Raw genomic sequence first — 17606 nt, 5'->3', positions numbered from 1 at the left:
AGATCCACTGACTATCTCCAAGAAAAACTTTGGCTTCATATGCATACATCCTAGCTTTTCCATTTAGTGACCTAATCCTTTAACTTAAAAAGTGAGTAACTTAAGTGATAATAAATCATTGTTGGCAGCCAGGCCAGAAATCTAGGGAGTATAAAGGTTAAGTTCTGTACCTCCCCCCCCACCCCACTTAGCTTCCTTCATCTTTTTCTTCTCTCTCACAAGTATCATCATTGTCCCATTCACTAAGAAGGTTTTTGTGGCATTTATATCTAGCCAAGTTTTTAGACTGGGGTTATCAGAGGTTATTCCCATAATCTCCTTTGAAAATCTCAGTTTCAACAATTTACTCTAGCTTTCACCCATAAAATGGTGGTTCTCACATATCCCCAGAGACATCAGTTTAAGTTAGTTGGTTCAAATGAACAATTTCTGTATGCTTTAAATGCAGATGGGTAATTAGGGGCTGCGGCAGAAGATTCATAATCACCTCCCACAGTGGCAAATTTAATCAATTCTGCTAGCCCCAGTCTAGACATGGGCCTCTCATCACATACATAGGTACAGTACCCTAGTTTGGCTTTTCAGCCAGTTGGTGTTCCCAAGGGCTGGAAGATCTTGCCCTAGGAGCTAGGTCTGGAATTTGGGCTGCCGTTTCTCTGTTGTTAGGTTAAGCCATCATTTCTAAACCAAAAGAACGTTCAACTCTGATATCTGTAATTTAACTTGAGTTGGTTTTAATCCTAATAGAGATGTGACGGAGTTATATATAGATATAAAAAAATAATTTTATATATATATATATATATAGGCTTTTAGCTATTTTTTTCCTTAAATAAGCATGTGGTGGTTTAGATTTTTTTTTTTTTAAATAGGAGATCAAGTTGATAATAATTTTTATATGGGGCTCTTGGGAATGTGTGTGTGGGATAAATGATAATTGATTAAGGGTGACAAGTTTAAAAAATTACAGTTCCCTTAAAGATAAATCTCTAGTTTTCATTTGCACTAAGACCCTGAAAATTCTAAGCAGAGTAACTTGAGTGCTAATGTAGAATAAAATCAGGCATAGTAGGTGACAAAAGTAAAAACTAGCACAGAGATCATGGGTGAGAGAATTCAGGATCAGTGGTTCTACTGCAGGTGTAGGGAGGAGAAATTCTAACCTGCTGGATGGCCAGAAGCCAGACATCTAAACTGTCAGCTTGCAATCTTCCCCTTTGCAGAAGAGATATTGCAGAAATACTGTTTGCTGTGTGAATTGGAATAGGATGCTGGAATATGTGCAGCGCTACATACATAACTACAGTAATTTGTGTTATGTTCATGCTAGTAATTAGCACTGAGGTTCACAGATTTAAAGCACTGTTTTAAAGAACCTGTACTTGATGGAGATTTTTAATTTTCTGCCTCGAGTACCTGCTGTGTACTTAGATGAAGACTTCTGAGCTTCCAAAGGCCCACTTCCTTCCGGATTGGAACCCTTCTTCCCCATGCCTCACTACATTAATATGTCACTTTCTATCTCTACAGTGCTCCATGGATCTGCTAGCAATCAAACCAAGTCTAGCACATGGCCATGGGTCTGAGCAGAACTGTGGGGGCTGTGCTCCCTGGCCCTCACTTCCTACTTATCTACTGGACTTTGAGGAGAGCTGGTGGGGAACATGCTGCTTTCCTGAAGTTTCAGTGCAGTTCTGCCTCAACTCTGCAGCCCTTCTATATTCAGAGGCACAATGGAGATGGCTTCTTTTTGCCTAGAGAACAGCTGAATAGCAAAAAATTAGAAAGACTTGGTGGTATCGTTTATCTCCATGCAGTTATTCCTTTTCCTTTCATGGAACAAGGTTGCTGTAATAGCATTTTTCTTTGCAGGCAGAATTGGAAATAGAGAAATAAATTATGGAGAACGAGGGTGTCTCCTGTCAGAATAAATATTTAATGAGAGACAAGGGTTGTGCTCATTCAGAGTCACAAGGACTGATACTGAAGAACCATATGTACGTTAATTTTAATGTATAAAATATATATACTTGGACTTAAAAATGCAGAGTGAACAGCCTTAAGGGCAAGTGTATATTAAGTCTGTGACAGCTGTCTCTGTGGGTAATGATAATATAAAAGTTTCTGGGTTTTCCAAGCCATTTTAATTTACCTACCAATCAGTCAGGAGACAGGAATCTTAAAGTACTTACTCTCCAACGCAATTCTTGGAGATAATATGTTTTCACCCAGACTGTGTTCACTCTAATGAGCCTCTAAAGTACATCGGCTTTGTTTAACTCTTCCTAACTTGGATTAAAAAAACCAACAACAACTGAATAATGATACACTGGTTTTCTTAGTGTTGCAACAACATAGAGAATTTGTACAAAATGTGTCTGTTAGTGTGTATAGTCATGCTAATTAACATGAATTAACTGGTGACTGTTACAAGTTTCATACAACTTACAAGTTATTTTCAAATTAAAATGGGAATGAAAGGCACAATCTCAGAGTTTGTAGCTCATCTTTCCAAGGACAGGGGATGTTGAGGCAGGCTTGGGCTTTGTAAAGAGTTCTGAAACAATTACTTGTTGCTTTAGGCAACACAAGAGTTAGTATAAATCCTGGTCTCATTTTCCTTACTGCTCAAAACTCTTAAGTAATTGGTCGGTCTTTTGCAGTATCCAGGCTGTCCCATGCCCATGTGACTTGTCATCTAAACTGGGGTCCCTTCCCTGCTAGCTCACGTTGATCTCTCCTCATTCTGTTCCTCCATCTCACCAAAAGCCCGTGCCTTTCTCTTCACAAGCCTCTGTGAAATATCTCTGAACCTTTGTTTGCCTGTTTTGAGAGTTTCCTGCCTGAAGGTAATTTGAAGTAGTTGTACTGTTCAAGCTTCTATTTGGAATACCTATTAATTTTCCAAAGCTCAGTCATTAAGGCCATAATATCTAATGGTTGCTTTGTAAATGTCCTTGGACTGCAGAGAGATACATAATTGGGGCCTCCAAAGCTTATGACTAACTTGCTATGCATTGATGTGTTCAGTGGTGTATCCAGTCCATAACGTGGAGGTATAAATAGACTCTCAAATCATTGCATAACAGTAGAATTGCCTACAATTTAGCATAGAGGACTCTGGCAGTTTCCCAGTACAGCCGCTAATGCATTTTGTGAACTTGGATGATCTCTGTCTGCCTCATTTTTTTCATTTCTAAAATTGAAATAGTAGCATTTGCCTAGCTAATATTCACAGTGGAAAAACTTTTTTAAAATGCTTTCCAATTCACAGGTACAATGATTGGGAGACAGAAGTTTATTTAAATTATTATTGAAGACAAATCTCAGGTGTTTTATGTGAAGGGAGATCTTCATGTGCTTAAAATAAAACTAAGGGAGCAGACATACTACATTAAAACAGTAGTTACAGACTTAGTTCACAGCAGACTGTTAAGGACAAAAGTTATCTTTATTTCTATGTCTAAGTCTCCCTTCATATGCTTCTGTTTAGATAAGAACTGTAATACAATCTGTTCTCTTTCATTGTTTGGTTTATGCAGGCACAGGCTTGCTGCAGGAAGTGGTATATCTAGTGAGTCAGGGAGCTGATCCAGATGAGATTGGACTAATGAATATAGATGAACAACTTCCAGTCCTAGAGTACCCTCAGCCTGGCCTGGACATCATCAAGGTACAATTTATTGCAAAGAAGGTCTTTCAGCATTTGGATATCTCTTTCCTCGATTCCATATTTATCCCTTCATTTCATCCTGTGTCCTTGTCCTTTTCATCACTGGACCTGCTCAGTTTGCAATGATTCTGAGTATTAGGTGATTGTAAAAATACTTTTATTAAGTTATATTATACTCTATTTAATGCTTTAGATGTTTCTCCATGTCCTAAATATCTTGGTGACGGGTTTTCTGAATAAAAGTTCCAGGCCTCCTTTGCTTATGTAAACAAAAGCTGCCCAAATGAGGCAAATTTGCTTTGATCCCTTCCCTGAATTTGCGAAAGAGGAGCTACAGATACAGACATCTATGGATCTGTAGACCCACTACTCTGGATTTACACATCTGAATCCTTAAGAGACCCAGGAGCTGTGGATCTACAGACTCTGTAGGTATAGTTTGAGGAGTTTGGAATATTCTGCATGAAATTACTTCCACACTATTAAGAATCACTCAGAGACTAGTGACTTGGCATATAAGTGTGATCTTGTCATTGCTGTAACTACTTCCGATACAGACATATCTTGGAATGATTAGGCAAAACTCTGGGCTCCATCCTATCACAGCTACAGTGCTTGTTGAAGTGAGCTAGCTAAGGTTGGCACGGATAGATTTAAGCTGCTTCTGGTCAATGACAACTGCAGCATCAGCCTACTTTAGGCTGAAAGTATTTAGGGGTCAGAGGTTGCTTTTCTTCATCTGTGTGATGCCTAGTCCAGTGAGACTTCAGTGCTACCTTGATGTAAATAAGCAGTGGCAATAGTGAGAGATTTAGTTTGAGATTGCACGTTGTTATCTATACTACGTGCTAGCAACTTGGTCCAATATGGATTTATGCAGTTTCTAACTACTGGAACATGATTTGTGTCATGAGACAATTTTGTCTTAAATTACAGAAAAATACTCTATTTGAAAGATGCTCATACACTCAGATAAACCTTTGGATTGTCTGGGCCTAATTCTGAGGGTAAAATAAATTCCAAGAGTAAAATTTTGAAGTGAAGAAGTTAGGGGTAGGGTTTCCAGAGCTTCTAATACTGTTCAAGGAATTTTAGTGGAAGCATCACTGGGAACAAAGTTAGTTTGCTAATAAGAATCAACTATTACGCTCTCTTCTTGAGAAGGTCCTACAAATGGAAGTACTTTGACAACAGAAGATGAGGGGGGGAAACAACAAAAACCCCCAACACATTATCCAGCCTTTTGATTTTTAAAAATATATAACTCCCTGACCTAATTTCTAGTCCCAGACCCCTATTAATTTAAGAAGTTAATTTGAGAATGTGATTCAGTATGGTAAAGGACTTCAAATATGACAGTTCAGCACAGCTCAGGGTGTGCCAAAAACTAATGCACAGTAAGAAATGTTTCTGTCTGCTTTATTTTAGGAACTGACATCTCCTCGCCTTATAAAAAGCCACCTACCATATCGGTTTTTGCCATCGGACCTCCATAATGGCAATTCAAAGGTAAAAATGAAATGAAATCATCTTTGTTTAACTATATTGGCAACAGCTGTTGAAGTGTTTTGGGAAATGGAGGGAGGGAAAGCTTTCAATAAGATGATTTTTTTTTTTTCCCCCCACCCTGTCATAGGTAATATACATGGCTCGCAACCCCAAAGACCTGGTGGTATCTTATTACCAGTTTCACCGCTCCCTAAGGACCATGAGCTACAGAGGAACGTTTCAGGAGTTCTGCAGAAGGTTTATGAATGACAAGTGTAAGGAGCTGTTCTCTCTGCACATGCTGTTACACATTTATTTTCATCTCTGCATTCCTTCTGCAAGTACAGAAATGAACTGGATAAAGGTGCATTTGTTTTGCATATACAGCAAGGAGGTTGCTACACAGTGCTGCGTGGGCTTAGATTTGTCCATGCAAACTATGGCCATGCTTTGTAAATAATTGCCTCGCAGTGTTTGACCCCATGGGCTCAGCAGTGTTCCACTTAGGTCAGGCAGAACTCTGGTCTACTCTATTAAAATTCAGTTTGCAAGGTACCAGGTACTTTGTGAAAAGTGGTGAATGCTCCCAGCACCATTTTATTTCAGTTGTAGCTCACTGTGCTAAGCTACTTCTCAGGAGTCTTTCTGTTCCTCAAGGGTCTCTCCCTGGTAATTTCTTTAATATTTTTATTTCATCCAAAAGATTTGTCCCTAGCAAGGTACCAGTTAACACACAAAAATCTCTAGTCTGCATGAGATTGATCTGGAGTACATCGGTAAGTTGAAGTGAGCCCCTGTAAGAAGGCAGTTGCAGACTGCTGCTGTCTCACCACTATAATGAGACTACAATAACCTGCTATTGTGGTTTAACCCAGCCAGTAGCTAACACAACCACACGGCCAGTCATTCACTTTCATCCCTGCAGTGGGATGGGGGAGAGAATTAAAAAGGAAAAAAGTAAGACTCGTGGGTTGAGGTAAAGACAGTTTAATCAGACAGAAAAGGAAGATAATACTAAAAGAATATACAAAACAAGTGATGCACAGCACAATATCTCACCACCTGAAGCCGATGCTCAGCTAGTTCCCAAGCTGCCCTGCTTCCCAGCCAATCCCCAGTTATATATGGAGCATGATGTCATATGGTATGGAATGTCCCTTTGGCCAGTTTGGGTCAGCTGCCCTGGCAGTGTCCCCTCCCAGATTCTTGGGTGCCCACCACCCTCTCCTTGGCAGGGCAGTGTGCGAAGCTGAAAAGTCCTTGACTGCTTGGCCACAACTAAAAACATCAGCATGTTATCAACGTTATTCTCATCCTAAATCCAAACCACACTACTAACCTGTGTTAGGAGGAAAATTAACTATCCCAGCCGAAACTAGGACACCTGCTTTACAACAACTCATCAGCTGCTCACCCAGTAACTCCTTTGAGCAAGGGCTGTTTCATGACGCACACACCCACAGTGTTCCCAGTCAGGCTGCATTGCAGCTCCATTGCACTAACTCAGTAAACTTACAGGGAGGACAAGCCCTGTGTTCTCACGTAACTGGCTGCTGCTGGGCTTTTTGCCAATGGGTTGCCACACTTTCCAGCTAGTAAGAAGAAAAAATGTTACTGCCTTCTAATTTTCTACACAATCTTCTCTGTAATACCTTCATGTGACGTTAAGAATTCACCAGGCACCTTGTGCTCTGAGATCAGGATCTCCTCTAAATCCAGTGCAGCAAACTACTTCAACCTGGAATTTGGAGGAGTTGATGCTAAAGTAGCTGTATAATACTAAACGGAAGAAAAAAGTAAAAGTCCAGCAGTGGAAGTTATTTAACAGGCCTTAAAAACCTTTGCTACTTTCTCCTGCACATTTGTGCAGGGAGGGTAAATGCTCTCCTTCCACTCCAGCCCACCTTCAGCTTTTTCTTTTGCATTCCCTGAGAATGGGATGTTTGTAGACCATGATCAGGAACTTCTAGACTGGAGACGAAAGATGCATTAGGAGAAAGATTCTGTACTTTTTTTTTCATATAAGTATCCCAGGAGTTATTTATATCTTCATTTTATAGCAACTAGCTGATTTATCACAACCTCCCAGAGTCAATAAAACATCACAGCATGTTCTGTGTCCATAATTGTGCTAATGGAGTGTTTTGTACTACAGTAAATTTAGCATTTAGCTAAATGTTTGCATCTCATGGAAGCAATGCAGCAGCAAAAAAAAAAAAAAAAAAAACCTTCATAAGAAGGCAAAGTACTGCTGGAGGAAGAAGCACTGAGCCCAAATGACACAATCCCACTCTTTCTACCCCTTCTTATACCGGACCATCTTGAAACAAATTCAGTGCATGTTAGCTATATTGTTATACAGTTGGATAGGGATTAGTCTGGAATGTGCTAATTAGTTGCCATTATACTCTAAAGCTTAAGTGAATTTCTTAGATAAAGCATAGGTAAACTCTGCTAATGTAATCTTAGTGGATTCTTGCCTTGTACTATTAAGAGCAGCTAGGAATGCTTTTTGCTTGACTGATGTGTTAGTTTAATGCATCAATTTCTTTAGGGATATATGGAATGGCAATAACAAAAATGGAATTTTCCCAATGCCTTTATAAAAATTGAAAATGAGTCAGCTGACTAAAATGATTTTCCTATGAAACTGACCTCTTTGTCCATTGAAAATGTTCCAGTTACCAAAATTAAATAATTCTTTTCTGAAAGGAAAAGGTGGTTTCAAAATACAAAACTAAAAAGTTGAATATTTTTCTATAGTGGTCTTGTTGAAAAGATAAAATTGACCAAAAAAACTTTGGGAAAGAATGTGAAAAACTGCTCAACATATTTGCTTAACTCCTGCCTTGTTTATCTGAAGTACTTTGGGGGAACTTATCACTGATAACAAAGAAATTTGCAGAATGCATTTCTCTTTGGGTTGTCTTTCTCATAATCTTGGCAGCAAAAAACATTCTCCAGATAATAAATGCCAGTGTCTGAACCTCTGCTAGCACACATAAATTGACTGAATCAGTGCAAATGTGGACTTTATCAGAGAAGTGAAAAACAAAGGAGGAAAGTGTTAGGGGAAGAGGTGAGGCTTCCAGTAACCACTGCCTCAGCAGTGCTGGGGGCAGAAGCCCTCCCAGCACAGCACCTCAGCTTCTCTTCAAGTCCTAAACCCATGATATGGCCACAGCTGATATGGGGAACTGAAGACAAGCTGCTGCTGGTACATGGGAGGTAGGAGGCTTTTCATTGTTGGCAAAACCTGCACACTGGGCCTGCCCACAACTTGTGATATGTGGGAAAGTGCCCCATCACATCACTCTAGGCTCTTGGGAGCACCGCAGGGGCATCTGGTGATAGTCTGGATTTATTGTGTAACTGAGATAATTGATAACAGTATAACTGAAACTGTTCTGGCGTAGCTACAGAAGTTGTGTGGAAGTGGTCAGAAAATAACAATAGAAGAGAATAGGTCTTAAATTTTAGTGTGTGTGAGGATGTAATAATAAATGGAATATTCTGTCAGCACATCATATGTTTTTGGGAATGTCCCTGAGGCATTTTTATAGGTCCTGTTTCCTCAATACTTGTCTCATTAAGAAAGGACAATGGTTGTTAGCAATTCTTCATCTGTAATAGAGGATGCTGTCTGGAACTGTCCACGAATGCTGTATCTGGCTTCTAAGTGAAGGAAGCTGCAGTGTGTTAGCTTAATTGCAAGAATTCACACAGGTTGAAGCCACTGAAAGTTTGCCTTCTGCAAATCTATCTGCAGCTTTTATTTTGGCTCAATTTCCACTCAACAGTCATATCCATCATGAAATATGGTGGCATATGCAGTTGAACATTTTATCTTTATGGTTAGTTCTTTTGAATATTCCAAACTGATAGAAAAACTTTTTTTAATTAAGTTCCTTGCTGTGCATGGCAATGGTTTAAAACTAGACACAGTTCTCCTGGGGCTATGAACCACTCCAGTTAATTTATTTACCTCCTTTTTTTTTTCTTTTTTGAAGAGGGATTAATAACAAAAATGGTCATTTTCCTCATGCCAATCATAATGTCTTTGTAGTAGGATATGGTTCGTGGTTTGAACACGTGCAAGAGTTTTGGGAACATCACATGGATGCCAATGTACTTTTTCTCAAGTATGAAGATATGCATAAGGTAGGTTAGATGTAGCAAAAAGGTGTTTTACATTTAGCATTGTAGTGTTTAAAATACATAAAGTACAAAATTTGCTTCTTATGTCTATATCTGGGCTCCCTAATGTCTGATACATTTTTTAAAGCGCTGGCATTCAATAGCTACTACAGACATCAGCAGTTTCATAAACCTAGTACTTTACTCAGGAATCTGCCTGCATCCATGGGCGCTAAACTACTCATAGAGAAGACAGAGATGTGTAACTGTTCAGTGCTGGCTACGTTCAGCCCTGGGCATTCATTTAGAAGAAGTATCTTGCTGTGTGTGCTGTATTAATGAGAAAAAAAGTATATCATCAGTGTTTTGTCCTATGTATTTGGCATTTATTCTGATTATTTGGTTGTTCTTACTGTCTTCTGTGAAACAACATTGAAAACAATTAGGGATGATCATATAGCATATGGTGAAAGTAGTTATTGGGTCCTTACAGTATGCTGGCTAATAAATCCACTTTATTCAGAAATTTAGTGAAAATACTGCATAGAACAATGGTTTCCATTTCCTATTGCAATAATATATTTTTAAGAATTAATGAAAATACTTCAAAATGTTTATTTGACTGGAAAATTAATGCAAACATAGGAAAAACCCAGCTCCTATCTCTAAACCTACAAAAAGGCAAAATCAAGGTAGAGCTCAGTAAAGTTGGTAAATTACAATTGCAGCTTTACTGAGCCTTCTGATGGAATGGGATGCTAAAAGAAGATGTATTACAATCAGAATAATTTAAAAAGTTTAGTAGAAATTGTTTCAAACCCATGGGTTTGAATAATGATATGTTCCTAGCTGTGCTCAATGATGGATGCTACTGAAAGCTGGTGGCGTCGCGGTGTCTTTCTGCATCCTGATAAATGTTGCTATTTTGTCCTTGCAACTCCAGAATCGTACTTGTACTGAGGAACTATGGAGTTCTGGATATGTAAATTAATGAGTGTTTATTTTCAGAGGCCACCTCACTAGATCCTTTCTGTCTACGTGAATGCAGTCCCAGAAGCTAATAATGAAGGAAGGGCTGTTCTAACATTTGTAGTCATTTATTTTACCAAGACCAAAACCAAAGTAACTTAATTCCTCCAAAATATATTTGTATTCCAAAGTGATCAGTTAAGGGTATGGTGTTGTCCGAAGTGGGAATCATCACAATTACTTTGCAGTTCCCTGTTCTAATATTTGAAGAGGTGAGCTTATGTGACCGTGTTCTCTGGCAACCTGTCTGACTATAATTATTTGGAATGGGTCTATTTTCAGCAAGTTGGAAGGTGGCAAAATTTTAAGACAGTGGTGTTTCTACAACTTCTGCATTTGTATTTTTCACACTCATAGAATCACAGAATGGTTTGGGTTGGAAGGGACCTCAAAGATCACCTAGTTCCAGCCACCCTGCCATGAGCAGGGACACCCTCCACTAGACCAGGTTGCCCAAAGACCCATCCAGCCTGGCTTTGAACACTTCCAGGGAGGGGCATCCACAACTATGGATATAGGATATGGATATATCATCAGGATAAAACCTATTTTGAACTATTTATCTCATTTTAAAAAGGTCACTTAAAATATTGTAAAATAAACTATTTTTAAATACTCTCTTACAGGACCTAGCAACAATGGTTGAGCAACTGGTGAGGTTCCTGGGAGTTTCTTACGACAAAGCACAGTTGGAATCCATGGTGGAACACTGTCATCAACTCATTGATCAGTGCTGTAATGCAGAAGCACTTCCCGTTGGCAGGGGTATGTTTAAAACCCACAGTAAAAGTCTTATTGTGGAAGTTGCAAGAAGCAGCCGACAACTTAGTAACCTCCAGGATGTGTTAAGATGTTGTCAAAATATTGCTGTGTAAATGAGGGGAGGAAACTGACTGTTGGTGCAATTTTGGGGTTGGTTTGTTTTGAAATAAAGTTAGGTAAAGTGACTAAAAGAGTGGAAACATCCAAGATCAACTGTATATTCGGCACCATGCAGACCACTCCGTTAGGGAGTCTTTGGCTCATTTCAACAGATTGAGTGATTCATGCTGAGAAGACTACTGTTCCGTCTGACCTTTGGCATGTCAAAGCCCATGCAATTTCATACAGTTTATCCTGGCCTAAGCCCTTGTGTTTAAGTATATCAGATTTTCTAGAATAGCAGATAATTCTAATTTGAAGGCATCAAATGACAAGGAGCTGTAGTTTTCCTTATGAGCTTTTTCTTTTCATTGTCTACCTCAGCTGTTTAAAATGTGTTTAGCTTCTAGATGTTTATTCTGGTGAGGTCTTTCTCTAGGAACCTGAAGTGCCCTTTAAACTGCTGATACATCTTTCCTTTGTTAATGTCAAGAAATCAAGTCCTTTCTCAGTCTTCCTTCTGATAAGCATAAAAGAGTGATCTCAGTAAGGCTCCTTCAATTTTTTTTCTGTAGGCTGCTTTACAGCATTTAACAGCTCTTTTTAAAAATGAGGGCATAAGATTAAGATGGAGAATTTGTATGTCAGCCTCACAAATGCCTTAGCCAGACATAAAATCATTTTATCCACTGATTTAATCTAGTTTAACTGGAACCTTCTCTCCCCATCTCCCTTGTTTGTCCATCTGTGGCCACATAAGCACTTTTTGCTACAGCATCATACATGAAGCATCTGTCGTTTATCACGGGCACAAGGTCTTTTCAGTGGAACTAATTTGCAGGTTCCTGTCCCTTGCTCAGCAAGCATGACTTGAATATCTTTGTTCTTAGGTTCCTCTGTAGGAGCCCTTTCCATACTACCCCTCTCAGCCAACCTTCTTGTTATCTGCAGATTTTATCAGCTGTAATTTTTATAATTATTTTCAAATCTCTGATAAAAATACCAAATATCATCAGTCCTTCTTGACCACTAATTTTAAGTGAGCCAGTTGTTTATTCATTTATCATGCATTTTGTTGATGTTATATAGTTCTCTTAAAAGCCACTAAAATCACATACCTTACAAAAGTCTATTGTATCTTTGCATTCACCTTTAATCAGTCAAACTGTAATCTTACCAACACTCAGGTTTGTTGGAGAGCAAGTTTGCTTTCCCATGAAAGCGGGTTCACTGATACTCTCTACTACCTTTGCATCTTTCTTGGCAGAGCCTTATGGTGGTTCTCCATTACTCAGCTCAGACTACCGTCAGAGTAACTGACCCAGGATAACTTGTCCTGTTTGTATGTTAGCACAAACATTTCAGTATGTCATACTTGGAAAAAAGCCATTGCTCACACCTCCTTGCTGATATTTGTGACTTAGCACACCTGGTGTGGAAAGGCTGTTAGTGCAGTGCATTATGTAGGGGCTACACGCTCCAGTTACTGCGTTAGGACCTGGAAGCCAGGTTCCTATGGGCAGTTCTCTGTCATAACTGTGATATGGCACCTCTTTTTGCCCCAGTTCACTTCTGTTATGGTAAATGATGGCTTCTTGAAATAACTTATCTCAAGTTTGCTGGCTGGAGGTAAGATTCTGGTGAAGACAAAGGAGTTTGTAGCTTCACTGAGACACCTAATATATTCCCTGTAGTTTCTGGTAGAGTCTCCACTGAATGGTGCGTTTTCCTGTTCTTAGTTATCTTGCTTTCAACTCCCACCCTGCCCTCCCCTTACTACTTCAAACTCAAAATTCTGCATGTAATACAACTTTTATCTTGTGTGCAAACAACAGACAGTCTCATTTGCAGTAGGATTTTAAGGCACGTTGCCTAGCTGATTACGAACCCACGTCTATGCTATGATGACAAGATCACAAAATAATGAGTCTGGTAAGACATCCTGAGGGCCTTGATTAAAGCGTTCTGTGTCAGTGCCAGATTTTACAAACAACAGAGCCACGTTCTCCTCCATTGACTTGCATGAAGTAACACAGACCCCTAGATTTGTTCCTAACCTCCACGATCTGGAGATGTGTGGGGCAGCAGCACTGGTACGTGCTATGCACAGCCCAAATCCCCACTCCTTGTCCAGTGAAAGGCAGTTGTGAAAGAAAGGTGAGGTGGTAATACAAGAGAAGAGGGAACAGAGCTGCTGTTAAGACCTGCCACAGACAGAAAGGTCAACTCCTGTCTCTGCTGGCCAGTTCATCTCCATCCATTTTTATCCAGATTTTATCCGCTCTTGCTGCATGCACCGTTCTGTATGTGGTGTTAGTGGTCGTTCTGTAGCGAAGCCTGCAAACCCCCAGTTGAGGGTCAGAGCCTCTTATTTATACCATCTGCAAATCTTTCAAAAAGCAGCCTCCATTTTGTAATGGAGAAGGAAGGGAGCTACAGCAGTTAATGTAATATTTTGTCATTTGTTCACTGTGTGCTTTTTATTAAAAATATCCTTATTTTGAATTTGTTTTGTTTGCTGTCTCTGGCTTTTATAATATTTTGTTACTTCAGAATGCGGCTTCATTAACAGTGCTCTGTTCCTTCTCTGTTTGTTTCTGTGACAAAGAATGGTGGCAATAACATGACAGCTTATTGTAATTTGTTTCAAATATTTTTAATTTGTCATTAGTTACATTTACTTTATTATTTTGCTTTATTTTAGTTCTTCATTTTTTTTCTTTTAGCACATTGATCTTTGCTCTGAAGATAACCCTGAGCTGCTGTGAAAGCAGAACAATGATTAGATATGTTACTTATATTTGACTCTTATCACATCATAATTTACACAGTTGCATGATTCAAATCATAAACCAGGTGGGTGACTTTTTGACAAGCTATCGATTCATATGGTAAAAAAAAAAAAGTTACAAATAATCCATTCCATGTGTCCTTTATAAAACTTGTCAATTGTCCATACATGTTGTTAAGGAGATTCAGAAATAAAAGGCTTATCTTACCCAAGCAGAGCAAGAAAATGTTTTATTATCATTATTGAAAGGGAAGTACAGGCTTTTATGTTTCATGCTGTATTTTATGCAATTATAGTTGCTAGAGCAAAACTGAAATCAGTATCAGATGTTTATGATTACAAGCGTTTTCTTAATGGCTTTTTTATACAGTAGAAATTCAGTGAAAACAATAAGTGATGCATTTTCAGTCAGTTTCAGGTTCTTTTGATCTCTGGATCCTGGAAAAAAAAAAAACCAACCCGAACACTATCATACCTTCAGGTGTCAAAGCAAAATCCCAATTTCATAAAACAGCCCTTGCCACACATACTATACCATCATGTTAATACGTAATTTGTAGATGTTTCAGACAGTTTTGTCTTTGGACTCAATTATAGAGTTGCTGCATAAAAGCAATGGTAATTAAATTAAATGGGTATTCTTCTTATGCATCAAATGCATAATTAAGCTCCCTGCATGTAGTTTTGTTCTTGCTGTTATGATTAAACTCTCTGGTAGCACAGTCCCAATTCTCCTTTCATTTATTCCAGTTGAACAGGCCTGGATTTTGTCTTTATTTATATCAAACGTAAATGAGAAGAGAATTAGGCCTCTCAGTCTGGTTACTGCATGGGGCTTATTCACCAACAAGTAACCCTGGCTGACTTTGAGTTAAATAAATTTTGGGCTGCAGCCTTTGACTAGTGGGTTCAGCAGCATCATCAGGTTATGTTCTTAGTTGGGTTCAGTAGAGGAGAAGAATACAAGGAAAAAATGTTCGGAGTCCATACTGTGTCCACCAAAAGCTTCCTATTCCTTGTGTACAAAATTAAAATTCAAATGGCACAAACTGGGTGCATGGCACTTGTTCTCTTCTATAGATAAGATCTAGGCACTCATATTTAACATATAATTCTCTCCATATTGAGAAATGTAAATTCATTTGTTGAACTTATCTTTAAACATAAAATAATAGAAATTAGGAATGATAATATTACATCTCAATAATCAGAATTCAATAATTGGTTTAATATTCCACATTCCATGTACCTTTTGGATGGTTCTCTAAGCAGTGTATGCTGAAGGCACGGGAATTTTGAAATGTATTATTGTTAGCTATTGGAATTATTTAACAGCCATAGTTTGCACTGAAACCAGAAATCCACTTTTAAATGAACACCCAAACCAAAATCTGTATTCATTTCTGATTAAGGCCAGAGCAAAATCTCACAAAAATCTGAATTCTTCTCGTATAATACTTGGCTGGTGCAGATGACAAGGTGTATGGTACTTATTCTAAGGTGTAGCAAGGGTTGTAGCAGGGGAATTGGGTAAGGCAATGAATAGCCTTAGGTCTCATTGAGCTTTCAATCAAAGCTAAGACTGATTAGCATCTCACAGACGATACTTGGTGCCCTGCACAATTAGACTGTAGAGATTTGGTGTCCTGTTAATGTCCTGCTCTCTGACTTGTGTTCCTTCTCTGTGTTCCAGGACGAGTTGGGCTATGGAAAGACATCTTCACTGTTTCAATGAATGAGAAATTTGATTTAGTTTATAAACAGAAGATGGGAAAATGTGACCTCACATTTGATTTTTATTTATAAAAAATGCATGCATATGATATCCAAATATAGCTAGAAGTGCTTTATGCATTCATTTATTACCTGCTGGACAAACTACTGTAGCTATTATGTGTAACAAGATTTAAAGAAAGAAAAACAATCTAAGTAAACCATATCAGATACAATTATCTTTGATCCTAAACAGCTGTTGATCTTCTAGTATTTTAATCCTTTGTCCACATGCAAGAACTTAGACAATACTAGAATATTCAGCTGTTATGGAATGTATTATATACGTATAAGGTATGTATCATATATGCAACTAGAATGTACACCTTTTCAGCCCCACATTGATTATTTAATGTGTTTTATAAAAGCTTTTCACTAGAACCTAAATAAACGTCCGTAAACCAAATAAAAAATTATTTCAGAGGGAAGCAAGTAACAGGCCAAAACTGTATGCTAGAATGATCTCAGGGGTTAATCGTCACATTTATTTTTATAGCAGGTATATCAAATATAAATAAATCCCATTCCAAAAGAGTAACTGATCAAAGTGGGGTTCACATTAGGTTCTGCACACCCTTACCTGTATAATTTGAGTAGGTTCTGTGCACTGGCATACTCTGCAAGAGAGGCCTTGTTAGGAAATATAGCTATGACCCTCACTCTGATCCCAAAACCCACCCATGCTTTCATGGATGACAGCACACAGCTGTCGTCCTGATGGACGAAGTTCAGCTCCATGCCGAAGGTCAGCAAACAGAAGCTTCTTAAACCCCCAACTCTTAACAGTCCCTCAAAATGCAGCTAAAAGCAAGGCATCTGCTGCAGGGTCTTTCTTGAGGAATCAGTCTCTGACCCACATCACTTCCCGTGTAGATGTGAATTTCACCCATTAGATACAGAAAGAGAAGATAAGGTGCTGGATATCTTCTAGTTCCACTAAAGGGTGCTCAGCACTGTTCATGGTTTGTGCTACTGAACTCCACCAGACCAAAGTGGAAGATGAATATACGTGCCAGCGGAAGCAGGCAGAGGGAATGGCAGCACTGAAGGAAGAGAGTTTAAAAATATGCCACCAGGTGGGAGTATTGCACAAATATTTATGCAGAATATGGTCACAGTAATTGTTAGCCATGACTGGTCTGGATTATAATCAAGATTCAAGTTCATTTCTGTATCTTTTTTTATTCTCTACAACAGGTACACAAACAGCCTGAAGCAGTCACTAGTATACTCTCCAGAATTATTTTATTATTCTGTTAGGTAATGACATCTCTGTTTTTTAGGTTCTCAGCTGCAGGAGGCCCATTTTTGCTAGTCAAATATTCAGGCTCACCAAAAGCCGTGAGGAAGGACTAGCAGATTTTTAGTGTTTCAGTTCTGTTGGGCAACTAACTGTCAGTTCAGCAACTGGCAAGTGGTGTAGCATGATGTGGCTTGACAGCACTTTTCCTTGTATATTTGTGAGTGAAAATGCTTTCAGTGAAATTTTATTTCTATTTTTATATTTTTAGTACTGTATTAATATTAAGCACTACACATTATACTTCTGTGCTTGCTTGCTTATTGAATAAAAGGTGTGTTCCATGCATTGTGGTCTGCTCATTTTCTAGACCTCCTATTCAGGCCAGGTAGTCTTAGTACAAGCCAGAGATCCTCCCTCTCCCCTACCCGCACCTCCTAACTTCAGACAGAAGAACCACAGAAGGATGGCATCAACTCAAACCACCATCTGACCCAATAAGCAGTCTCTGACAGCAGTCCATAACGAATGCCTGTGAAAAGAGTACAACAGGGAGCACGGAACTCTGTGAGCATCTTTGTGTTTCATAGCCCTCCACAGGGTTTTCTTCCCCT

General features: G+C 38.8%; 1 protein-coding gene across 2 annotated transcripts in view; it reads left to right on the top strand.

Moving 5' to 3' along the window:
• The window catches only part of SULT4A1 (sulfotransferase family 4A member 1), a 32962-nt gene extending 15622 nt beyond the window's left edge, over positions 1 to 17340 (top strand). The window contains exons 2-8 of one of the 2 annotated variants that reach the window (XR_012836543.1): positions 3543 to 3673; positions 5102 to 5182; positions 5310 to 5436; positions 9228 to 9322; positions 10954 to 11092; positions 13915 to 14044; positions 15673 to 17340. Coding sequence is in view for 1 of the 2 variants with exons in the window: in XM_075759902.1 (XP_075616017.1) it covers positions 3543 to 3673; positions 5102 to 5182; positions 5310 to 5436; positions 9228 to 9322; positions 10954 to 11092; positions 15673 to 15785 (686 nt within the window). In the remaining variant the exon portion in view is untranslated. The remainder of the gene's footprint in view (positions 1 to 3542; positions 3674 to 5101; positions 5183 to 5309; positions 5437 to 9227; positions 9323 to 10953; positions 11093 to 13914; positions 14045 to 15672) is intronic. The other variant, XM_075759902.1, reaches the window with a different exon arrangement.
• Positions 17341 to 17606: the final 266 nt, after the last annotated feature.

The sequence above is a fragment of the Balearica regulorum genome, chromosome 1 (assembly GCF_011004875.1).
Source record: "Balearica regulorum gibbericeps isolate bBalReg1 chromosome 1, bBalReg1.pri, whole genome shotgun sequence".
In the NCBI taxonomy this organism is placed as follows: domain Eukaryota; kingdom Metazoa; phylum Chordata; class Aves; order Gruiformes; family Gruidae; genus Balearica; species Balearica regulorum.
This window is presented reverse-complemented; position numbering and strand designations above follow the sequence as displayed.